The sequence below is a fragment of the Culex quinquefasciatus genome, chromosome 2 (assembly GCF_015732765.1).
Source record: "Culex quinquefasciatus strain JHB chromosome 2, VPISU_Cqui_1.0_pri_paternal, whole genome shotgun sequence".
Taxonomy (NCBI): domain Eukaryota; kingdom Metazoa; phylum Arthropoda; class Insecta; order Diptera; family Culicidae; genus Culex; species Culex quinquefasciatus.
Genome location: NC_051862.1, coordinates 116,588,776 through 116,610,112, shown reverse-complemented (window position 1 = coordinate 116,610,112; position 21,337 = coordinate 116,588,776). Strand labels below are relative to the sequence as shown.

Sequence of the window (21,337 nt, the reverse complement as noted above, 5' to 3'; positions counted from 1 at the left end):
CAAGAAAATATTGAAAATGAGGAAGGCTTGAAGATCCATCTTGGGTGTTTTTGGGTATTAATCACAAACATATACTTTTCGTCACGTTTGCATTTAATATTACCTAAAATCAGTTTATGTTTACCTTCAAGTCCCGTCTAGTGGATCAATCGGACGTGGCACTGGGCTTGGGCTCATAATCCATAGATCGGTTTGAACTCCGTGGCGGGCGCACATAAAGTGTAAATTTGAGTAAAAACAATATCTGTGCCTGTCATAGTTTTTGTTTCAGATTTTTTTAAAAATAAGTTAAATAAATTACCACATTGTATATATTTTTAGAAATGCTTATCCTTTGTTTTTTTTTTGTCTGCCTGTGTGGATCAATCGGACCGCGCACTGGACTCACAATCCAGAGGTCGCTGGTTCGAATCCCGAGGCGGACGCAAAAAAATCTAAGTGTAAAATATAGGTATTCCGGTGCCCTCTCCCGTGCCATACCTTCACACTTAGGAGACCCGGGAGGCGGAGTCTTGTCGCAAAAGAACGATACACACCTGTGGATCCGTTGACGAAACCGCAAGGTTTAAGAGGGCCACATTATAAGGTGTTACGTCGATTCCGTTTTTTTTATCCTTTGTTTTTTTATGGTACACATAAATTTAAAACTTTAAAAACGCCAGGATTATGCTTCATTTGTTATTTAAGTCAGCAACACGTTAGATTTTTGAATTTAGAACACATTGTTTTATATTTCATATTCACAAAATGATGATAAATAAAAATAATGTGATTTCATTTAATTCGAAATGTTTAAAAAAAATAAAAATTGCTTTTGAATTTGAATTATTATTTTTTTAAATCGTGTTGTGTTGTTTCAGCAATGTTTGTAAAATTTGCTTTTTAATTTAAAATTACATAAAATTTAAAGAAAATCAGGTAAACAATCACTAATCTCGTATTGCATAAAAAATTGATAAACCTGCATTTATTTGAGAAATATTTGTGGTTTTTGTTTTTCTCCTCGTTTTTCTTTTTCTTATATTTTCAGGTGTTTTAAATTTTCAACCTCATCAGCGCATTCCATTTTCTACAACTTCTGCGATCGGATGTCAGCCTCTTGGACAACATAGATGAAACATTTCGAAGACTGCGCTTTCCTATTTAGATCAGCATGAAAACATAGTCGAGGAACCCGACGAAAATCTTTTAGGAAATAAAAAAAAAACATTAATTGATTTAGCATTCATGCAATTTTTCTGTTAGGAATTATGATTGATATTCGTCATCTTGAGAGTAGAAAAGAGGGAGAATGTAGGGATTATGGGTTGCAGGATTGAATATGTAATAAATTATTAAATGAGTATTTATTATAAGATTGATATAATTCATAAATAAGAGTTAAGAGCGCAACAAAAGTGCGCACCTTCATGAATATTGCCTTGTTAGCTAATCGTGGATTGAGTGCGAGCGCGCTAGCGAGCTGCGAGAGAGAACAACGAGCGAGAAAACAACGAGATGCGCGCGGCCAGCGAAAGAGAGAATGAAGATTGTCAAATCAGTTTTGTGGTTAATTTCTGTGGAATAAGACGTGTTGTTTGTTGATTGCAAAATATCTGTGTTTTTATTATAAAAGAAAGTCCCCGATCACGACAGCCACCTAGCGGCCATTTCAAACTGAATTCGTCTATGTTGTTCGGTAGCTTATATCAGGCCATCGCCGGGGCCCTGGTTTACACACGAGAACCACGTGCTTGAAATTTCAGCCAATCACAATCGATCAAATTCAAAACAATACTCCTGCACCCTTACCAAAAATCATGACTTTTTGAGTTCCAAATCCCACTTTTCATACGATTTTTCCAGTTCAACCCATATAACCATTTTTATGGTTGTAGTACCTGAACTCAAAAAATCGTATGAAAAGTGGGATTTGGAACTCAAAAAGTCATGATTTTTGGTAAGGGTGTGGCGAGCCTCTGCTGCTGGAATAGGGTCCAGTACTCGTTCGATCACTGACATAAAAAAGTAAACTAGAATATAGTGTTTTTATCGAGAAATTAAAAGTGAGAGTGTGTGCGTGCAACATGGAGTTAAACTTTTCAAAGAGTCATGGTAACCTTCACAACATCTTCATAGAAAGTTTAACTCCATGTTGCACACACTCTCACTTTTAATTTCTCGATTATTTTGAGGTGTGCTCCCGTGTGCATTGGAGCACCCGATTCGAGTGGTAGAAATGACAGTTCTCCCATAAGGAATACATTGTAGAAAAAAGCAAAAACTGCTCGAATGGAAATGCTCCATTGAAAATATATTTTGCAATTTTCTGTTCATTTTTTTTTATCTTGTGCTTGAAAGGAAAAAATGCTCAGCAAAGGGATGATAATGGGCCTTGGTCTTTTTGAGACATCTCAAAATTTTATTAGCAAATGATACATTATTGCGCAATGTATTTTTAATATGTTACTAAAAATGTTGATGAAAAAAGATCAACTTTCTAAAATTTATTTTCATTATAGAGAGAACAAATGTGAAGTCTACCCTATAACGCTCCTTTGTCCTCGTTTTGTGCTGACCGTGTGCAGCAGCAGCAGCCAAGAATGGTGCGCTGTTGCCATTTTTGCGCTGCGCAACTGAATTGCTTGCTGCACTTGTGTTGCATTATTTCAGAATATTCAAAAAAGTATTGTAAAATCACGAATTATTACAGAAAATGTGTCCTAAACCAATAAAGGTTGAAAGGTATTCCAAACAACCATCTTCAAATCACTCTACAGAACAATCCAACCACCTCAAAACGTTGCACGACATTTTTTCGTGATGTCGCATGCAACATTTTTTGAGGAAGAAGAGAACAACTTCCCCGGCTGATGTGAGCCCTTAACGGTGCACATCAACCAGAGCTTTTGCACCCATATTTTTGTTACAGACATTTTAGTTCAAAACTACGGGTACTATCGAAATATTTTTTTATTCATCCCCTAAGGTACTGTTCACAAAATAATTTACAACAAAGTTTGATTAATTTTACATTCCCGTTATTGCAGGATTGGGTCCGTAAGTTTGACCATTTTGGGATAAGAAGACAACAACTTCCTTCGTTGCTGTGCACCCTTAAGGCTTAGTACGGAGTTCGGAAGGAAAGGGGTCAAGAAACAGCTTTACGAACAGCAGAACAAAGGAGAGGGAGCGAATTCTTGGGGCATTTCTTCACCCTCTCTGGCTTGCTTTCGCCGCCGCTGCTTCCCATTTGATTTTTTTCGTGACCGGTTCCTTCCGAAGGAACATGCATATACAGCTTTAAGCAAAACAATGTAAATGGGCCAAAGCCGAAGTGTAAACAAAGAGTCTGTCCTCACAGACAAACAGACGTGACTCTCCAAACTCTCCATACAAATTATTATTGAAATCCATCGTCCTTCATCAAACCACCAATAAAGCTGATTTTGCGCACCATCTGATTTTGCTGGCCGGACAAAATTTGACCTCAATCTTTTTTGTGTACGTACACGCAATACATGCGCCCGTAGAAACCTCTATTCACGGCGACGCCAGCGCTGCCTAGTGAGCTGATGCCGAAGCGCAGCCCAAACATACCAATACAAACCCTTCACTGTCATGTGTCATGTCAATGTATGCGTGAGACAATCAAGCCATAGAGTTATCTACGTGCGCATGTATTGCGTGTACGTACACGAAAAAGATTGAGGTTAAATTTTGTACCGGTCAGCAAAACAAATGGCGTGCTAGTGTGCGTGAGATCGGGCTTAGATAACTCTATAACGATTGTAAACATAATCAGCTGATCGAAATAATTTTGTTATTGCTGATCGTCCAGTCAGTACCCGATGAAAAACATAAAAATCAACACCGATGGCCGAAGATGACGGTGGGTCGGTTCCACGATTGGTTCTGTTTCCAATGGCAGAACTTCATGTGCCAAATCATGCGGCAGCATCAGCAACGACGCACCACAACCGCAACGACAGAGACTAAAAAACTGGTCCTCCCGTTGCTTCCAAGTTCTGTCAAAGATTCCTCTTCCACCGAAATCTCGATACCCCTGGTCACGAAAACACCAGTAGTGGAAAAATCCAATAGAGCTTTATGACGTTTCGCGTACGCACACTAGCGCACCATCTGATTTTGCTGGCCGGACAAAATTTAACCTCAATCTTTTTTGTGTACGTACACGCAATACATGCGCACGTAGGAACCTCTATTCAAATCTACCAGAATTGGTCCCCATGATAAGCGTTTGGAAACATCCGCGGGAAACAACAAAAGCAAAAAGTCGCAAATATTCCAAAAAACGCTACCACAAAATCATACATCGAAACAGAATCAAAGAAACTCAACTGTAGAAGAAGATTGAGTGGCGCCCACGATCGACGCAACATCGCCAAAACGACGACCAGCAGCAGCAATCTGAGCAGCAGTCCACGAGGGATAAGCATCAGGTTGCTCCGAAGGAGATGACTCCACCATAGGATCCGGCTTCCTCCGCAGTATCGGGCGCCTCAGCAGCAGCCTCAACATCGGCGCGCTGTTGAGGAGGCCTCCCGGGTTAATAGTCTGGCAAAAGGTATGTCAAACAATTTAGCTTTTTGCCGCTGCTGTAAATGCGCTGTTAGTGCTGAACAGTGACTTTATTTAGTGCTGGATGGTTACTTGGGCGTTTTCATCGAAATATATGAGATCTGGTCTCTGAAAAGTTCATAAATAACTTATAACTTTTGATAGGGTCGTCAGATCTTCAATCTTTTGAACTCGTTGGAAAGGTCTTTTGATCACCTATCCATCGACAGGTCGCATGATAGATCCGGACAACGTTTTCATCGAAATATATGAGATCCGGCCTCTAAAAAGTGCATAAATAACACTTAAGTGCACATAACTTTTGATAGGGTTGTCAGATCTTCAAACTTTTGAACTCGTTGGAAAGGTCTTTCGAATACCTTTCTAAAAATTTATAACATGACAAGGTTTCTTACAAAAACCACCATTTTTACAATCTTTCGGACGATTGTTAGAATCGTTTTTTTAGCATAACTTTTGAAGTACTTTACTAAACTTTATAATTTTCAATAGCGACTTATGGGACCCCAAGACGGATCGAATGAGACCAATACGGTCCAAATCGGTTCAGCCAGTGCCGAGATAATCCAGTGCAATCAACATCCCACCACACACACAGACATTTGCTCAGAATGGGATCCTGAGTCGATAAGTATACGTGAAGGTGGGCCTAGGAGGTCAAATTAAGAATTTTGTTTTTCGAGTGATTTTATAGCCTTTCCTCAGTAAGGTGAGGAAGGCAAAAAGATCCAAGAACGTTATTTCTGACGTCATAATCTATCATTAAAGAAGCTACCAGAATTACTTGACATGACCTCAAAATGGGACAGGATAGTGGTCATCATAACACTATTACCGTTATTACCAGATAAAAAAAGGCTTTTTTGGAAAAATATGAGCAATTTTCTATGTTTTATTTATACTGTTAAATATTATTCATATACATCTTGATTTGATTAGCTTAACGAATAATAGCATGTTATATTGATAAAGAAAGGTGTAAACACTTGAAAATCGAGACAAGCTCTATCCTACATCTGCCTTGAAAAGGTGTTAAGAGTTTTTTTTTTATTAAACGCTTGGACGAACACCGCTTCCATGATTTAGTGTAAAAATATGAAAACGATCTGAAACCATTCTTCAAACAACTCGCGGATTTATCTTTGACAATAGTACAGGAAAAGCAATGACAGAAATGTTGAGAATATCCTTTCAATTAAATCGTAATGAATATCGTGCAATATGGATAGGAAAAGCCTTTTAGGGTCGTCGAATCTGATAAATGGATACATGACATTTTATACAATGGGTCGTGCTAAATGATTTTCTTTTTCAAAGAGTTTCCCGTTTTACGTTTCATTCAGCCATAATTTTTATTCAGTGTACTTTGAGATGTAACTAAATGAAAGATGTTTAGAACATGAGTAAAACAAATATTTAATATAATGATAACTAGACTTTATATTTTCAAGCGGTTGAATTAAGTTTGACGGAGGTAGCCAAAATTTGCTCTTTCGTAATCGTTGAGGCGTAATTTTTCCTTAAAAACCGTAACCAATACCGAATGTTCATTTTTCAATGAGTGGAAAGTAGGTTGTTTTATAGTTTGAAGAAGGACATCAATTAAATCCACGCTGATCAAGGAGGAATTTGCGGGCTACTAACTCTAAACAGATAAAATACTCGTTTCTACGTACACTGTCTGTAGGCTAAAATAATAATTGCAAAACAACATTTCAAAAGGAGGTTGTTGGTTTCATTTGCTTGTATTTTGCTAAATGCGAACACTCATAGAAAATAAAATATTAAATCAACGACAGAAAGTGTGCCAAACGCAAGCTTAGACAAGTTTCGCCTCTTTTGAAATGTTTTCTGTGGAAAGTTTCTGCATTCCGTGCACGATTGTTGTTGTTTTTGTTATTGGTGAGACTTTTGCACAAATCTGGCTTTTTTGTGGGAGGGTTGCTTCCGCTTTGTTGGGGCTACTTTTCAGGTTTCTCATCTCCGTAAAACTTGGGCTGGAAAGAAAGAAACAATAAAAATAAGTTGGACAGCATTTTCGAGCTAAATCAATTTCAACACAAGCAATAACAAACACCTGGCATGCAAGTTTTATTTTTAAGATAAATAATTTGCGCAATTTAACTCTTTGTTCATGAGAAACCTATTAAATAATTAATTATCGAATAATGTTGAGACCAGAAATATAAAAAAATCTGATAAATATTTTTAGAAAATATAATGCTTTATGAATTTGTACAATAAAACGATGATTGTTTTAAATATTTTGAAAATACAGATAAAGCAACACAGGTAACACACTCTAGTAAAAAAATGGAAAAAACGAAATATATTATGCAAATAATTTCAAACAAAATTATTTTAACATCGGTTTCTAAATGATTTTAATGAATTGGAAAACAGTACACAAACTATTTTATGAACAAGCTCCCAATAAAACTCTTGATACGAAATGTAAACTTAAATACGCACACACATTTTCCCAAATCTATCCACACAACGAACGACTTACTTATTGGTCAATTTTTTTCTTCTTCTCTGCGGGATCCTCTTGCAAAAAATAACGACATTACGTCTGAGCGAAAAAGGAATAAAACCACTATCACCGTTAAGCCTATTTCGTGTTACACTTCATGTTTGCAAAATTCGATGCATGAAGCGAAGAGGTTTGTTGGTCACTCTCCCCGCACTACTTTTACCGCCTATTCCTGTCACCTGGTCACTCCTCCGCTTCTCCTTCTCCTTCTATCATACACACACGACCGTCGTCGGTGGCGTGCAGTGACTTCTAAAGCTCTGGATGGTTAGTAGTGTGCGGCATGCGACAAAAAATATATAGGCGTAAGAAATATTGGTTTAGCGAAGAGATTTTTTTGTTGTTGGAGGGAACGATAATATTTCATGAAATTTTGGATGTTTTTGTTTTATACTTATTTAAATTTGTGTATTCGGTTTTATTTCAATTATATTACAGAGTTTTAGAGTTCTTTTCAGCTGTGTGTTAAATCATAATCCATGATGGAACGATTAATGCTGTTAACTGAGACAACATCCACTGCTTTTAAGATCAGGATAATAAACAATAACATATTGACTCATCTGCATAACCAAGTTTCAAGTTTTTTTTATTGTAACACAACAATAACTCAGTGATTTAACAGATTACAAAGATTCCTAACAAAACACTGTCCTGATCTTTTTAACGTGCGTCCTATAATCATGGGCTTGGGAAAAAATAAATGGCAATACATTAGCTGGTCGTACAACATCTTCTGTCAGATGCATTGCCAATTAACTCTCCAATACCGCTGGGCGGATTGGGCGAATCCGAGATGTAAAAACTCCTCTACGCCCTCGGACTCGTCTCTGTCGATTGCAATGCTGGGTTTTATGTGAACCCTAAGTGGCTCGTTTCTTCCTTCCTTCCGAAAGTTTAATCCGACGATACCTACTTCTTCGTCAAAGCACATGAGCTGACTGGGCTTAATTGTGCCTACACGTCTCATTCTCATTCTCATTAGACCTTCCAGCCCACTGATGAGAATCCGCCATGACAATCTTAAGCTCTGCGCTGCAGCGTGCACCATCATGAAGTTTTTTCTCGAACGGTCAGAAGTACGGACGACTCTGGTGTCGTCTTTATTTATTTAATCATCTTTGCAGACTTGAGGTTTTCTTATAATTTAAGCAACAATACCTACTCCTCAAAACAGATTTATGCCATAATAATCGGCTGATTGAACTTACAACAGGCGTCAAGATGGTGGTGTCCGTAGTTCGTTTGTGTCTTGATATGGCAAGAAGCTGGTAGTTCAGAAAGTGCTCGGTGTGTACTTCCTCGAAAAGGCCACTACAGTCAATGTTGTATCGCAAGACGTAAAACAGAAAAAGTCGTCGAAGGATATCGCTTCTGTGTTGGAGTGTTGGCAGGCCGACCAGAGCGCACAAATTCAACACTCGGGCAACACTTGAGCAGCAAATCTAACGAACCGACGTCGGTGAAACCAGCCGCATTCCAGCGTAGGAAACCGGGCATAGCGTACGATTTCGTAACGCCCCCGTCCTCTATAGAGTGGACACGTTCGAGTGTGGATCGGCCTACGTTGTACGCTGCAGGATTTGGCCTCCAAATCCTGTAGAACGAGATCAGCTTGCATGACTGGAGATGGGAACATAGGTTATTGATAAGAGGTACGAACGCCGGAAGGAATTTTATAGCAGACCGAGAAAGCTCCAGCGATCGAAAGCTTTGGCGAAGTCGACGTAGATGGCATTAACTTGTTGACGCTTCTCCATCCTCCGGATTTGGACGTCGTAGATCGCTGTTTCATGAAGCCGTGATGGTTTTCAGAGATAATGTTTTTCACAAACGGGTAAATGTGGTCAACAAGCATCTTTTGCAATACCTTTGCCAAACAGCTTAGAATTGAGATCGAACGGTAATTCTCAACTTTACTACGACTGCCCGATTTGTGGATCGGGGTAATTGAAGCGACCTTCCACTCCGACGTCAACGCAATGGTACATGCATTTCTAGGGAAGACGATTGCGCTCTGTATTACACCTTCTGGATTTTCTCCGCCTTTTCAGGCGGACGAGTCTCCCGGTCCTGCTTCGTTAAATTTTCATTCTCGTAGATTCGATTGGTACGAGGGTTGGTGTTATTCAAGCCGATCTTGAAATTTCAAACTCGCAGATACTCCGAGGAGCTGCACTTTGATCAAAATCGTAACGAACATCAGCGGCTGAGTCTGCCGGGTGGTCAATTTTTTCACTACATTCAGTTTTGAACGTTGCCTGAAAGTTCTCCAGTCCGTCAATCCTCTTGTCAATAAATAGGCTTGTGGGAATCCATTCCCGTGCATAATCTGCCATGGCTGCTGACGGTCAACTTGCCTTGAAGATGTGATTTGTTGGCTCGTTGTTCTCACGAATCTCTCTGTATGGGGTGGGGAGATAATTTTGTAGGTCGATAAGTGTGATGCCACGTCAGTTGTCTCAGTCCAGTGTCTTTTTTGAAGGTTGGACATACGACACCATCAATCTGGTGGCTCCTCTCAGATCTTGGAAATCCCACAGTAAAACTTATTATCTCCTCCAAACTTGAAGAGTTCAACGGGTAACCGATCCTTGCCGGCAGCTCTGTTGTTTTTCAACTATCATCCTCTCCACCGCCTCCAGATCAGGCACTGGGAACTGTGCACTAGCTGCCGCAGTTTACTTCTATCAACGAAGATTAACCAAAACTCCTAACCTTAACTAACCCATTCCTGCTGACTAGTGTCGATTGTGTGTGTGTATTGTTTTGTAATTTTTCACGTGTTCCGTATATGCAAAAATCCCAAAAGAATTGCCCCCGCTCACCTGATCATGTGTATCCTTAGATTCCTCCTCATCGTCCGAGTCATCATCACCGGAACTCTCTGGCGACGTGACTGGTTTGTTGTTGTTGGCCGAAATGCCTTTGCTCTGTGAAAACGATCGAAACGATAATTACACAACGTTCCGCTAAGCACGTTTTTCTAGCCTCCCTCCATCCTTACCTCTTCCCGCTTCATCGAGCTCAGGCTATCGTAACAGTCCAGACATACGCGCAACGGCTTCGTGCTCTGTCCAGCTAGGACAAACTTCTTCGACGAGCACGGTCCGCACACGACCGCGCCACAGTTTCGACAGTGATGCTATTTTTTGTGGAAGAGATAACAGTTAGATCATAAGTGTACGAAACAATCTACCCAAGACTTACCCTTCGAATCAACATGGTAAATTGCGTTTTCTTGCAGTGCATGCAAATGTTGGCCTCACTGTCCGGAACCCAGACAGCGGCATGAGTCTCGACGGGCTTTTTGCCACCTAAAATGAGAGAATCACAACAAATTACCTTCCGTTCTCAGACGGTGTGACTTAAAATGTCATACTTTTTCGTAGCAAATCCTCGATGCATTTGTTTATATGGGCCATCCACTCTTGCTTTTCGGTTTGTGTTGCCGCATAAACGGCAAACGACTTGGTTGCGGTTCGTATCAGCCAACCGTTTCGATATTCTGAAAGGAACAAATGGCTCGATCATTATGTCTTCCCAAAGCCAAAACCGGAAACTCCTTACGTCCGTTGTCCTCCAGGGTTTGCAGCTGTACCTCCTCCAGTGGTATCAAGTGTTGTTTGTTGTACTTTTTCTTGCCGATTACGATGTTGCCGTACACGAGGATGTCGTTGAACAGGAAGAACTGCCGGGCCTTTGGGCGCTTGCGGCACATCTTTGTGAGGACGCCCTCGCCGACCAGGACACGTCCCGGAACGTACAGTGGCTGGCCCGAGCTGCCGAAGCAGTTTTCCACCATCTGTATTCGGCGGGCGTTTGCCTCCGAGTTTACTGTAAAACAAAGAAAATGTGAAGCAACAATTTTAGGCGAACCGTTGTTATTTCGTTGTTTTTGCCTTCCTCATCTTACTGAGGACAGGCTATAAAATCACTCGAAAAATGAACTTCTTAATTTAAACACTTAGACCCACCTTCACGTATACATATCTACTCAGAATCATGTTCTGAGCAAATGTCTGTGTGTAGGTGGTGGACAAATAATTGTCACTCGATTATCTCCGGATTGACTCTACGGATTTTGATATTTCAATGAAAATGGGTTTGCATTTTCGTTAAATCGTTAAATAGATAACACTTTTTTTTGAATCTGTTACCCCCTCCCCCACCCTCGTGGAGTATGGAAGGTGGACAATAGCCATACCAACCCCCTACTCCCTCCCCTTTATGTGTCCACATGGTATATGGATGGTCCCTAATGTAAACATCAACTGACGTGAGTAGATTAGACTCTTTGTTTACACTTCGGCTACAATGTTTTGCTTGAAGAGCAATTCTCTACCAAAACCGGAAATGGATTTTATTTGTATTTTTTGATTTGGCTCAAACTTTGTGGGGGCCTTCCCTATGACCAAATAAACTATTTTGTGTCATTGGTTCATCCATACAAGTCTCCATACAATTTTGGCTGCTGTCCATACAAAAATGGTATGTAAATATTCAAACAGCTGTAACTTTTGAGTGAATTTTCTGATCAATTTGGTGTCTTCGGCAAAGTTGTAGGTATTGTTGAGGACTTTTGAGAAAAAATAGGCACACGGAAAAAAAAATTGCAGATTTTTTAATCAACTTTTTTTTAAATAAAACTCAACTTCCCAAAATACGTATTTTTTTTATTTTCGAGATTTTTTTTTTAATCCGCAACTTTTGAGCCATAGTTATGAATTTTTGAAAAAAACAGTGATTTTTGGAAAAAATCGAAGTTTCATGCAAAAACAAGTTTGACATTATTTTTTAATGCAAAATTGAATTTGCAATCGAAAAGTACTTTACAGATTTTTTGATAAAGGGCTCCGTTTTCATGATAGAGCCACCGAAAGATTGATTTTAGCGAAATATTTGCAGTTTTTCAATTTTTAAAAACGGTGACAATGAGTGACCGTTTCTAAAAATATTTTTTTTTTAATGTTCAGAAAATTTGCTATCAAATTGTCTAAGAGACATTGAAGATTGGACCTCGGGTTGCTGAGATAGAGCCGCTTTAAGAAAAAGAAACACGAAAATTGAAGTTTTCTTAATCCTACCAAAACCACCATTTTCTAATGACCATATCTCAGCAAATAATGGTCCGATTTTCAATTTTAATGCATGAAAAATTCGTGAAATGTTCCGATCTCTTCGAAAAAAATATTTTGAATTTTTTTGAATCTAGATTAGCATTTTAAATGGGCGTAATATTCAATGTTTGGTACCTACAACTTTGCCGAAGACACCAAATTGATCAGAAAATTCACTCAAAAGTTACAGCTGTTTGAATATTTACATATCATTTTTGTATGGACAGCAGCCAAAATTGTATGGAGACTTGTATGGGTGAACCAATGACGCAAAATAGCTTATTTGGTCATAGGGAAGGCCCCCACAAAGTTTAAGTCAAATAAAAAAATACAAAAAATAAAAATGGTTGAAATCGGCCGATTTCGTAGAGAGTTGCTCTGAGGTATACCGTTTGATTCTTTTCTACCAGATTTTTGTGTAATCAATGTGGTAAATGCTTTGGTGGATTCTTTACAGTTCGAATTATTTCAAGAAAATTTACCGCGGTTAACCAAAATCAAATTAACAATGTAGATATGTTATATCTATTTCACTACTACACGTCGCAAAAATTACCTGTCACTTTTTGTAGATGGGCAATATGTATGTGTAAACAAAATAATAGGTAAATTCACAAAACAACTTCCACTAATTGATTTTATTCGAGAAGTTCGGGAGCGACTTTTTTTTACGTGCTTCGCCTCCTCTCTTTTTCGCGGGTGAGGAAAGTTCGCAAGCGAATTTCATTATTTTTTGTGATTATTTATTTTATCCCTTCTCTGGATGTTACAAAAATGGCCAGAAATTGTATCAAATATATATTAGATGTAAAATAAGACAATTCTTGGGATTTTCAACTTCCCGGGAATTAAGACAGGAGTGTAGCCTGAATGCTGGGAGGGGGATGTCCGCGTGGTTTATGAATGGTACCCACGATATAAACTATTTATTACATGACTCAAGTCGCTTTTAGGCGAGACCTGGACAAACAATTCTTTGGAGTTTTCGAATGAAAATTGCTATGAGCGATCTACGGTGGAGTAGGTAAAAGTGGTTTATCATGATCATGAAAACTTTTAAATTTGATCAGATTTTAGATTACTAACTCAAAATAATGTTGAAAAGTATTAACCTTTAATCGACGTTATATTTTCAACGATGAATCCTAAAACTTAATGAATGCTGTTGCCAGTTCAGCTTATAATCAATCCAGATAACAGAAGTGAACCCATATGATTTGTAGCTAGACTTGACCCTCAATCAAAGTTAGTGGTGGACGCTACTAAAATATAAAAAAAAACGTCTCAATTTCACGCAAGTCAACGAGGCGTCGTTTACCCATCCAGATATGAGCTTCTCAGTACGAGTTCAACTCGATTTATTGCGACAAACACACAGAGCAGAGTTCACCATGAGTCATCACCGAGTCCTTGATAACACCAGTAGTTACTCATAATCAGCAGACAGAATAAAGACTACTACAACGAACGCTCGCGCCTTTGCCTTTCGTAGAAGAAACAGCTCGAGCGTTGCACGATCTGTCCGTCACCGTGTTACTTCACAACACATAGAAAGAAGGATTCCAACTTTAGGACGTCGTTGTTGTTCAGTCGCCGTGCAATTTCCTTCTTCTATTACCTGTCTCTGTGTGTTGTTGTTTTATCTACCTTCGTCGTCCAATTTGTTGGATTCTCCCATTTTACGCCACACGCGCATTATTCGCTGCTGTTTCGGTGCTTTTCCTTTGGCTCGGCGGTACCCTACTAGATGATGGCGGTGTAGAGACGGAAAATGCAAAAATACCTCGAGATCGCTTGAAGACACATTACGCGACTTTGTGTGTGGCAAGAGCGCAGTAAATTACTGGGCAAAAAGAACCAGCGAAACACAATGGAAATAACATCCGCCTCTAGGGTCACACGGACGGGAAAAGCAGGTCCAACGAGATTCGCAGCCTATCCCTGGCGCCTGTTCTCATCCCGATATGACCACAGGTTCCTCTCGCTCAGGTGGTCAGAACTTCCACTTATGCAAGGAAGTAAATAATAATCCTTTGCGGACTTGTGAATCATCAAGTTGGCCGTGGCTGCAGTTGACATTTGGGCGATGAGCGTAAATTTTGACGTCGTCATATTCGCCTTTTCTGCGGTTAAATTTCAAAACATTTCACACGAAAATCAACGGCAGGAGTTCGACACTGCACTCGCGACGTTTTATTTGCACCAGATGCGAATTTTCCTTACGAAATTATCACTTTTCCTCCATAACTCACCTAGTTTGTCCACCATTTTCACAGTATTTTACACTTTTGACTTTCTCTTTCGCATACAATCCAGCGCACACTGCGCTCAAGAGTATCTCAATGTTATGAGGCGCTCAAGGCACTCACCTGGTGGTAGCTCATGAGTGTAATCTGACAGATATCACCCAGTCAGTTCTATTCAAATTCTAAAACGGACTTCGATTCTGATCGTATAAGAATTCCGTTTCAAACGCAGCAACCGATACGAACTAGAGACCCTAAAAACTTATCAGTGTTGCCAAGCTCAAAACATACGTTGCCAGATCGATTTAGCCAGCTTAGACTAGAGAGCCTACACCCTTACCAAAAATCATGACTTTTTGAGTTCCAAATCCCACTTTTCATACGATTTTTTGAGTTCAGGTACTACAACCATAAAAATGGTTATATGGGTTGAACTGAAAAAATCGTATGAAAAGTGGGATTTGGAACTCAAAAAATCATGATTTTTGGTAAGGGTGTATATGGAGAGGCAAAATGTCACTCTCAGGGTTCCAATCGAGCTGTCAAATCGGGGTTCCAATCGAGCAACAAGATCATGCAAGAACATGGTTGGATTCAATTTAAAATAATTTCTGCAAAAATCGAGACTTATAACAATCAAAAGTATTATAACACTGATAATAATCTGGCAGTTTTTGTTATGTTTGTGCTTGTTCGGTACAAGAAAAGTGCCAGCACCAAATAAAAACTATAAGTTTTTCAACCTGAAATTTTAATGACTTTGGGCGTTTGAAATTTCTCCCAGAACATTTCATTTCCCTATGTAGGTCTCCCAGTTAGGGTCTATAGAGTTATCTACGTGCGCATGTATTGCGTGTACGTACACGAAAAAGATTGAGGTTAAATTTTGTACCAGCCAGCAAAACAAATGGTCTGCTAGTGTGTGTGAAATCGGGCTTAGATAGCTCTATAGAGCTATCTAAGCCCGATCTCACGCACACTAGCTTACCATTTGTTTTTGCTGGCGGGTACAAATTTTAACCTTAAAACCCTTCGTGTACAAACACGCAATACATGCGCACGTAGATAACTCTATAGATCTTTCTCTAGAGTTATTGTGATTTCTTAAATAAATCGAAATATCAAGGATCAAAGAATTGGTCTCAAAGATCTGCTAGAAATCGTTCAATTGGGTCCTAAAATGAAGCTTAGATTGCTGATATTATTGCTGATATTATATTATGCCATAAAGTCCAGTCTGAAAAGGATTATGACGACACATTCGGCTTTCAAAAGGGTTTAGCAACCCAGCCCAAGATTGCCACTAAAACTCTTGATATTATATTATTATTATTATTATTATATTATATATTATTATTATTATTATTATATTATATTATTGATAAATTTCGCCTTCTGAAGCTGGGAACAAATTGCAAATCATTACATGACCCAACCAAAACAGTTCTGTGTGTGTGTGTGTGGTCCAATCCAACCGGTAGCGATATTATGGGAAAGTATAGTTTGTATCAGGCTTTGTATATGCCGAATGCTGATACAACATATCTCAGTCCCGGGTATTAGGTGGTGATAGCCCTCGCGCTGCTTCCAACGACCCATTTCAGAATGACAGAGCTCCTTGCGGACCGAGGTCGCTGGGCATTGTTCGGCCCCGCCTAAACATAGGGACGTGGCGTTACATCGTGCTGCCACCTGGTTTTTTGAGGTGCAAGAGTGGAAAAGTGCTATGTCATCGTCTAAAAATAGACGGCGTCCTATCTCGCCCAGCAAAATTAAGTCGATAAAGTAGTCGGTTTAGAAGAGAAAAAGTGGAAAACGTGGTCTAAAAATAGCGACGCCATCCCCCTATAGAAGCAAGCGGAAGCAAGCATCTGAAGGAAACTCGATCTATATTTAGACTTCCAATCCCGTCAGGCAAATCAGGGATCAGCGCGTATTTAATATGAGAAGATAACATGTTTCAACACTACGGATCAATTCACTGCTAGAGTGTAAACCTTCTGATGGCCGACTGCTTAGCGTCCCAGACCACCAATCCAAAGGTGTGAGTTCGAATCCCACCTGATTCATTTTCGTTTTTGTTCATATTCCAAGTTCAAATTCCTGATTCCAAATTTCAAAGGTACCGGCTGGGATTTGATCCCTGAACCTTCTGCTTATGAGGCAGAAGCCGTAACCATTAAGCTACGGAGCCGGATCATGACCCAACCAAAACAGTTCTACAGCTAAAATGATTTTAATCAAACCCCTAAAATGATTTTAATCACTAATTATACACACGATGTTTTACAACGTCTCAAACAAAACCAAGCCATCAAAACAATAAAAGCTAACACACTGATTTGAAACAGCCCAAACATGCTTGACAGATATTTCGCGACAGAAAATCATCGCGAGAGTTAAACTCGCTCAATTCGGTTTAGTGCCGCGGCGACAATTTACGTGCGCATGTATTCGCGATTAAAAGCTCGAAAATTCCGACAGATGGCGCAAAGCATCGAAGAATGAAGATTTAAATTTTCGCTGTTCGGTTACATAGGAATGCAAACTTAAAATTGAATTTACTGCTCTTAGAACAACTTTTGAGTAATAATTCAAGTAGTAAGAGTGTAAACTTTTTGCCCTCTATAAATTAACGCAATAAAAAAAATTGGAAAAAAAATAATTTTGAAAAAATTATAATGTTTCAAATGATAGAGCATCAAAAGTTAACAAAGTATCAGCTCGAATTTTTGCTCAGAAGTTGTTTTGAACGCTGGAATTTAACAAAACAGAATTCGCATACATAACCTCAAAGGGCGGAAATTTCAATCGACATTCTTCGCTCTGTTCTGCTACTCAACACTAGGTGTCGCATGTCGTTTGGCTCTTGAACGGCAATGGAAAGCAGGAGCATATAGGGGGATGGCGTCGCTATTTTTAGACCACGTTTTCCACTTTTTCTCTTCTAAACCGACTACTTTATCGACTTAATTTTGCTGGGCGAGATAGGACGCCGTCTATTTTTAGACGATGACATAGCACTTTTCCACTCTTGCACCTCAAAAAACCAGGTGGCAGCACGATGTAACGCCACGTCCCTATCGAGAAATTAAGAGTGAGAGTGTGTGCGTGCAACATGGAGTTAAACTTTTCGAAGTGCCATGGGAACCTTCACAGCCACTGCACAGAAAGTTTAACTCCATGTTGCACACACTCTCACTTTTAATTTCTCGATAGGAATCGAATCCATAATCATTCGCTTACAAAGCGAATAGCGTAATCATTCGGCCACGCCTGCGTGTGATTAAAATAAGTATTGTATAGAAAAACAGTAGGAAGGATTTGTGATATTCAATAACAAAATTATATGTTTATTTTGTGTTATTGATTTGATAAGATTGAATGTGTGGAATACATACTATTTTCATGTTAATATACATTGAATCAAATCTATTGTTTTATTTTCTATATAATACAGCTTGAACAAATCAAAAAGACAATAACTCTTGCATGACGTTATTGGTTTCTAAATTGAAAGTAATTGTTTTTTTTTTGTGGAAAAACTAGACTCAGTACAGATATCAGCTGATAGTGACAAAATTGTTGGACTCTATTATACCACTACGAAGTATTCAACATGTCTACTCATACTCAATGAAGTTCAATAAATACGTTTCTTTAAAATTTAAAACAGTATGTGCACTTATCTTAGGTATCTAATTATAAATAATTTCATACAAGCGCTTGTTTGTGCGAATATTACTAATAATACTGATGTTAAAACACATTACTTTTAGATATTTTTTTATATACAAACATTGGAATGAGGTATTGAATACCTTACGAGAAAATTGGGTGAGGAAATCATTAGTCATTGGATTGATTGGAGTAGAGTAGGATAATAAAACTGTCTGTATTGCATTGAAAGCTGAAATGAATCTGTTAATGAGAGTACATTTTTTTAACTTATGGAGAATGATAATGCAGCAGTTATGAGCAAAAGTATTTGCCCATAAAGGTTGTTAACATTACTGGGTTATCAAAAATTAGTTTGCATTTTAATGATCAACTGGGTGCTTTTTATTTATTTATTGTAAAATAAAAAGCCGATTTTAATTTGGATACAGAACGATAATATCTGCCATCTCAAATATGATAATTTGCAATTTAATTTTCATTTCAGAATAGCATTCTAAAACATTCGTACCAATATTTTATCTTTTCCCAAGTGGAATGAAATCATAACGATTTGATTTATTTTTTCTTCTATAGTGTAGTCCCAGCTATTTAAAATGCAATGCAATTTATTTATTATATTTCACTGAAATATCCGTTTCCTGTACTGCTAAACTCTACCAATCTACGGCCAAAACTGAGGCGAATAAAGTGAAAACTCTGAGAACCTGTTATAGCGATAAGACAAGAAAAACCAAAATTTCTCTATTCGCCTCAGTTCGCTAGTTTGCATATATTTTTCAAACAACACTGGTTTCTAATGTATTGAATGTTAGTTCTCATTGTTTTTTGTCATTAGTTGTGCGCAGAGAGAACATTAAATATACATTAACTTATGACGCAAGAAGCATTGGCATTGATTTTACCGAACTATTTACAGGTGTACTCTTCAATATGCTTCGTACATATATCACACTTGACCTGGCAGCACCACTGAAATTTACAGTTACACCGTTCCTTGACGACAATCTTTTTCGTATTGTATCCTCGTCCGCAGCAGAGAATTGCGCATCCATCCAACCCGGACGATGTTTTGTTACAAATGCGACCGTGAGTGCCTGCAATTAAAAAATGTTTTCTTGATGCATTGAAAAATTTACGAAATTTGCTTCAACTTACCAGGCCACTTGAGTTGTTTGTTGTTCCGACACCAGTCCGGGCTTTCGTCCAGATACACCAGGTCTAATGGGGTTGGAATTTTGTACCTGGGATCCTTGACTTGCAACCGACCACGTTTATTTATTTTCACCTGAGTGGCTTCGTCGTATTTCTCTCGCAGGAAGTCACCTGTTGATGATGGCGTTTGTTGGCTATAGGTTTTCATGTTTTCCACCAAGAGTGTGGAGCGAGCATGCTTACCGATTTCTCGAATGGATGTTAACTGCTGCCAGCATGTGATGAGGCTGCACGAACCAGAAACTCCGTGGCATTTACAAATGATGCGTGATTTTTTGATGACAGCCTGCATGACGAAAAATATGTTAGAAAACACGTTTTACTTAAAAAGGCTACAGTAGCAAAGCAGAGGGGTTGACTTTAAAAAAGGGGTTGAAATTCGACAACTATTAGGTAAACGTCCCTCTGTCGCTGCAAGCAAGGAAAACTCACCCTTCGTCCGGCTTCATTATTATGCAAATTCATCAGTGCACGAGCCTTTGCCGATGCACTGAATTTTACACCGTTAAGAGTTTTTTCTGGCTTTTTGAACATTTTCTTCAGCTTGTCATAGATGTTGAAATGCTTCAAATTGAATACTTCTGAGTTTGTAATTTCCTTGTTGATGCGGTCCTGCAAAATCACAAAGCAAATGTTAGAAAGGAAACCTAATGGCGATGCCAGCTAGCCTTGTGCGTACCTGGAGCTCGTTCATTTCTTTCGGGTCCAGGTTGGAGTTGGAGATTTCTTTGGCAATTTTGTCTTGTAGCTTCTGCAGGTCCTCGGGGCGAAACAGTGTATCGGTTCCGTTCAAAATGTTTTCGCTCGTGTCGTTCAGTGTTTCCAAAAGCCGCTCGACAATTTTAGGATACTTTGCCGGAATGGAAACCAACCCACGCGTGCCGCGCTTTCTCTCCTTTTCTTTTATATCTATGAAGGTTTGGGAAAATCTGTGAGAATAACAAAGAAAATATTAATCTTTGATGTACACCATTGAACATGCTGCATTACGATTCGAGGAAAACGTGACTTGTCAAAAGCAACGATCCAATTTATGAGCATTGTCATGTTGCTTTGTATGAGAAATGATTAAACTTGAAACAATTTCACTTAAAGCGATTTCTTTAAACACGTTGACAAGGTAGATTGCATTGTCACGTTACGTATCCGCTGGGACTGATGTGATTTAAGGACGAGTTACAATGGTAAGGTGTCAGCTCCAGAAATCAATCATATGTGTACGGAGAACAGGTGTTGAAAGCAATATCCTTGGCTTAGAAGATTTGCTACGATAGAAACGCACATGTTGCGGTATTATGCTGTACATTCGATACGTGAGGGAGCTTTCTATCGCAGTTTGATAACAGGTGCATGACTCTGGAGACCCATTGATTGCTGGAAAGTGACAGGATTTCTTTGATTTTATTTTCATCGGATTATAGGCTTTTTCGTCAAATTAGAAATATTTAGCCTTAGTTTTGATGAAAAAAATCTTGGTTTTATATCAAACCCATACACAGAGTCAATCTTACGTAATCATAAAAAAACTAAAAAAAAAAATTGAAAAAACAAAAATCAAACAGCAATTTTAAACAAGCTATATTAAAAGCATTTTATGGAAAAGTGTTCTCTATAGTATTTAAAAAAAAATCTATAGTAATTTAGAAAAAAATCACAGCTTAACTTATATATTTTTTCAAGAATAAAAAAAATCGTTTTTGCTCATTGTTCTAAGGCTAACATAAAACATCAAATATCCCTCTGCATTAACACTGTGAATTAAATACAAATTTGTCACATCTTTTAAACCTTGCGATGAAACTTTTTAACGAAGATTATAACCACCGAATGGAATAAAAAACCCAACATGAGTATTGCGAGGGGAAAAAGTACAGAGCAAGTTTCGCGGGGGGAGTCATATTTTCCTGATATTAAAAACAACTTTAAACGTAATTTATGTACCCTTGTCTGGGAAAGTTTGC

At 38.7% G+C, this 21,337-nt stretch overlaps 2 protein-coding genes across 5 annotated transcripts in view; both read right to left on the bottom strand.

Moving 5' to 3' along the window:
- Positions 1-5,996: 5,996 nt before the first annotated feature.
- LOC6048641 (pleckstrin homology domain-containing family F member 1 homolog) lies at positions 5,997-14,592 on the bottom strand. Of its 4 annotated transcripts, none has more exons than XR_005277262.1 (8): positions 14,490-14,592; positions 10,688-10,954; positions 10,500-10,625; positions 10,328-10,434; positions 10,125-10,262; positions 9,946-10,050; positions 7,094-7,377; positions 5,997-6,578 (listed from the first exon to the last, which is right to left on the bottom strand). XR_005277262.1 is itself a non-coding variant. In XM_038254141.1 (7 exons), the coding sequence occupies exons 1-7, from the start codon at positions 14,503-14,505 to the stop codon at positions 6,543-6,545; spliced, it is 795 nt and encodes a 264-aa protein (XP_038110069.1). In that variant the 5' UTR covers positions 14,506-14,592; the 3' UTR covers positions 5,997-6,542. The 4 variants fall into 4 exon arrangements, 2 of the variants coding, with proteins under 2 accessions (XP_038110069.1, XP_038110068.1); XR_005277261.1 differs by lacking the exon at positions 14,490-14,592 and adding an exon at positions 13,885-13,948; XM_038254141.1 differs by lacking the exon at positions 7,094-7,377.
- A 3,417-nt stretch (positions 14,593-18,009) lies between these two features.
- LOC6048642 (protein Wnt-5) overlaps positions 18,010-21,337 on the bottom strand; it is a 46,914-nt gene continuing 43,586 nt past the window's right edge. The window contains exons 5-9 of the mRNA XM_038254232.1: positions 20,056-20,305; positions 19,809-19,988; positions 19,560-19,662; positions 19,320-19,487; positions 18,010-19,258 (exon numbers count right to left, since the gene is read on the bottom strand). Of these exons, the coding sequence (XP_038110160.1) occupies positions 19,071-19,258; positions 19,320-19,487; positions 19,560-19,662; positions 19,809-19,988; positions 20,056-20,305 (889 nt within the window). The 3' untranslated portion in view covers positions 18,010-19,070. The remainder of the gene's footprint in view (positions 19,259-19,319; positions 19,488-19,559; positions 19,663-19,808; positions 19,989-20,055; positions 20,306-21,337) is intronic.

What these genes read in the sequence shown, in the direction of transcription:
- LOC6048641 (XM_038254140.1), bottom strand. Translation starts at nt 13,933, where the DNA reads ATGCGCGTGTGGCGTAAAATGGGAGAATCCAACAAATTGGACGACGAA. An exon ending in CAACAAATTGGACGACGAAG is followed by an intron (nt 10,955 to 13,884) that starts GTAGATAAAACA and finishes TTTGTTTTACAG; the next exon opens with TAAACTCGGAGGCAAACGCC. An exon ending in TTACCATGTTGATTCGAAGG is followed by an intron (nt 10,263 to 10,327) that starts GTAAGTCTTGGG and finishes CACAAAAAATAG; the next exon opens with CATCACTGTCGAAACTGTGG.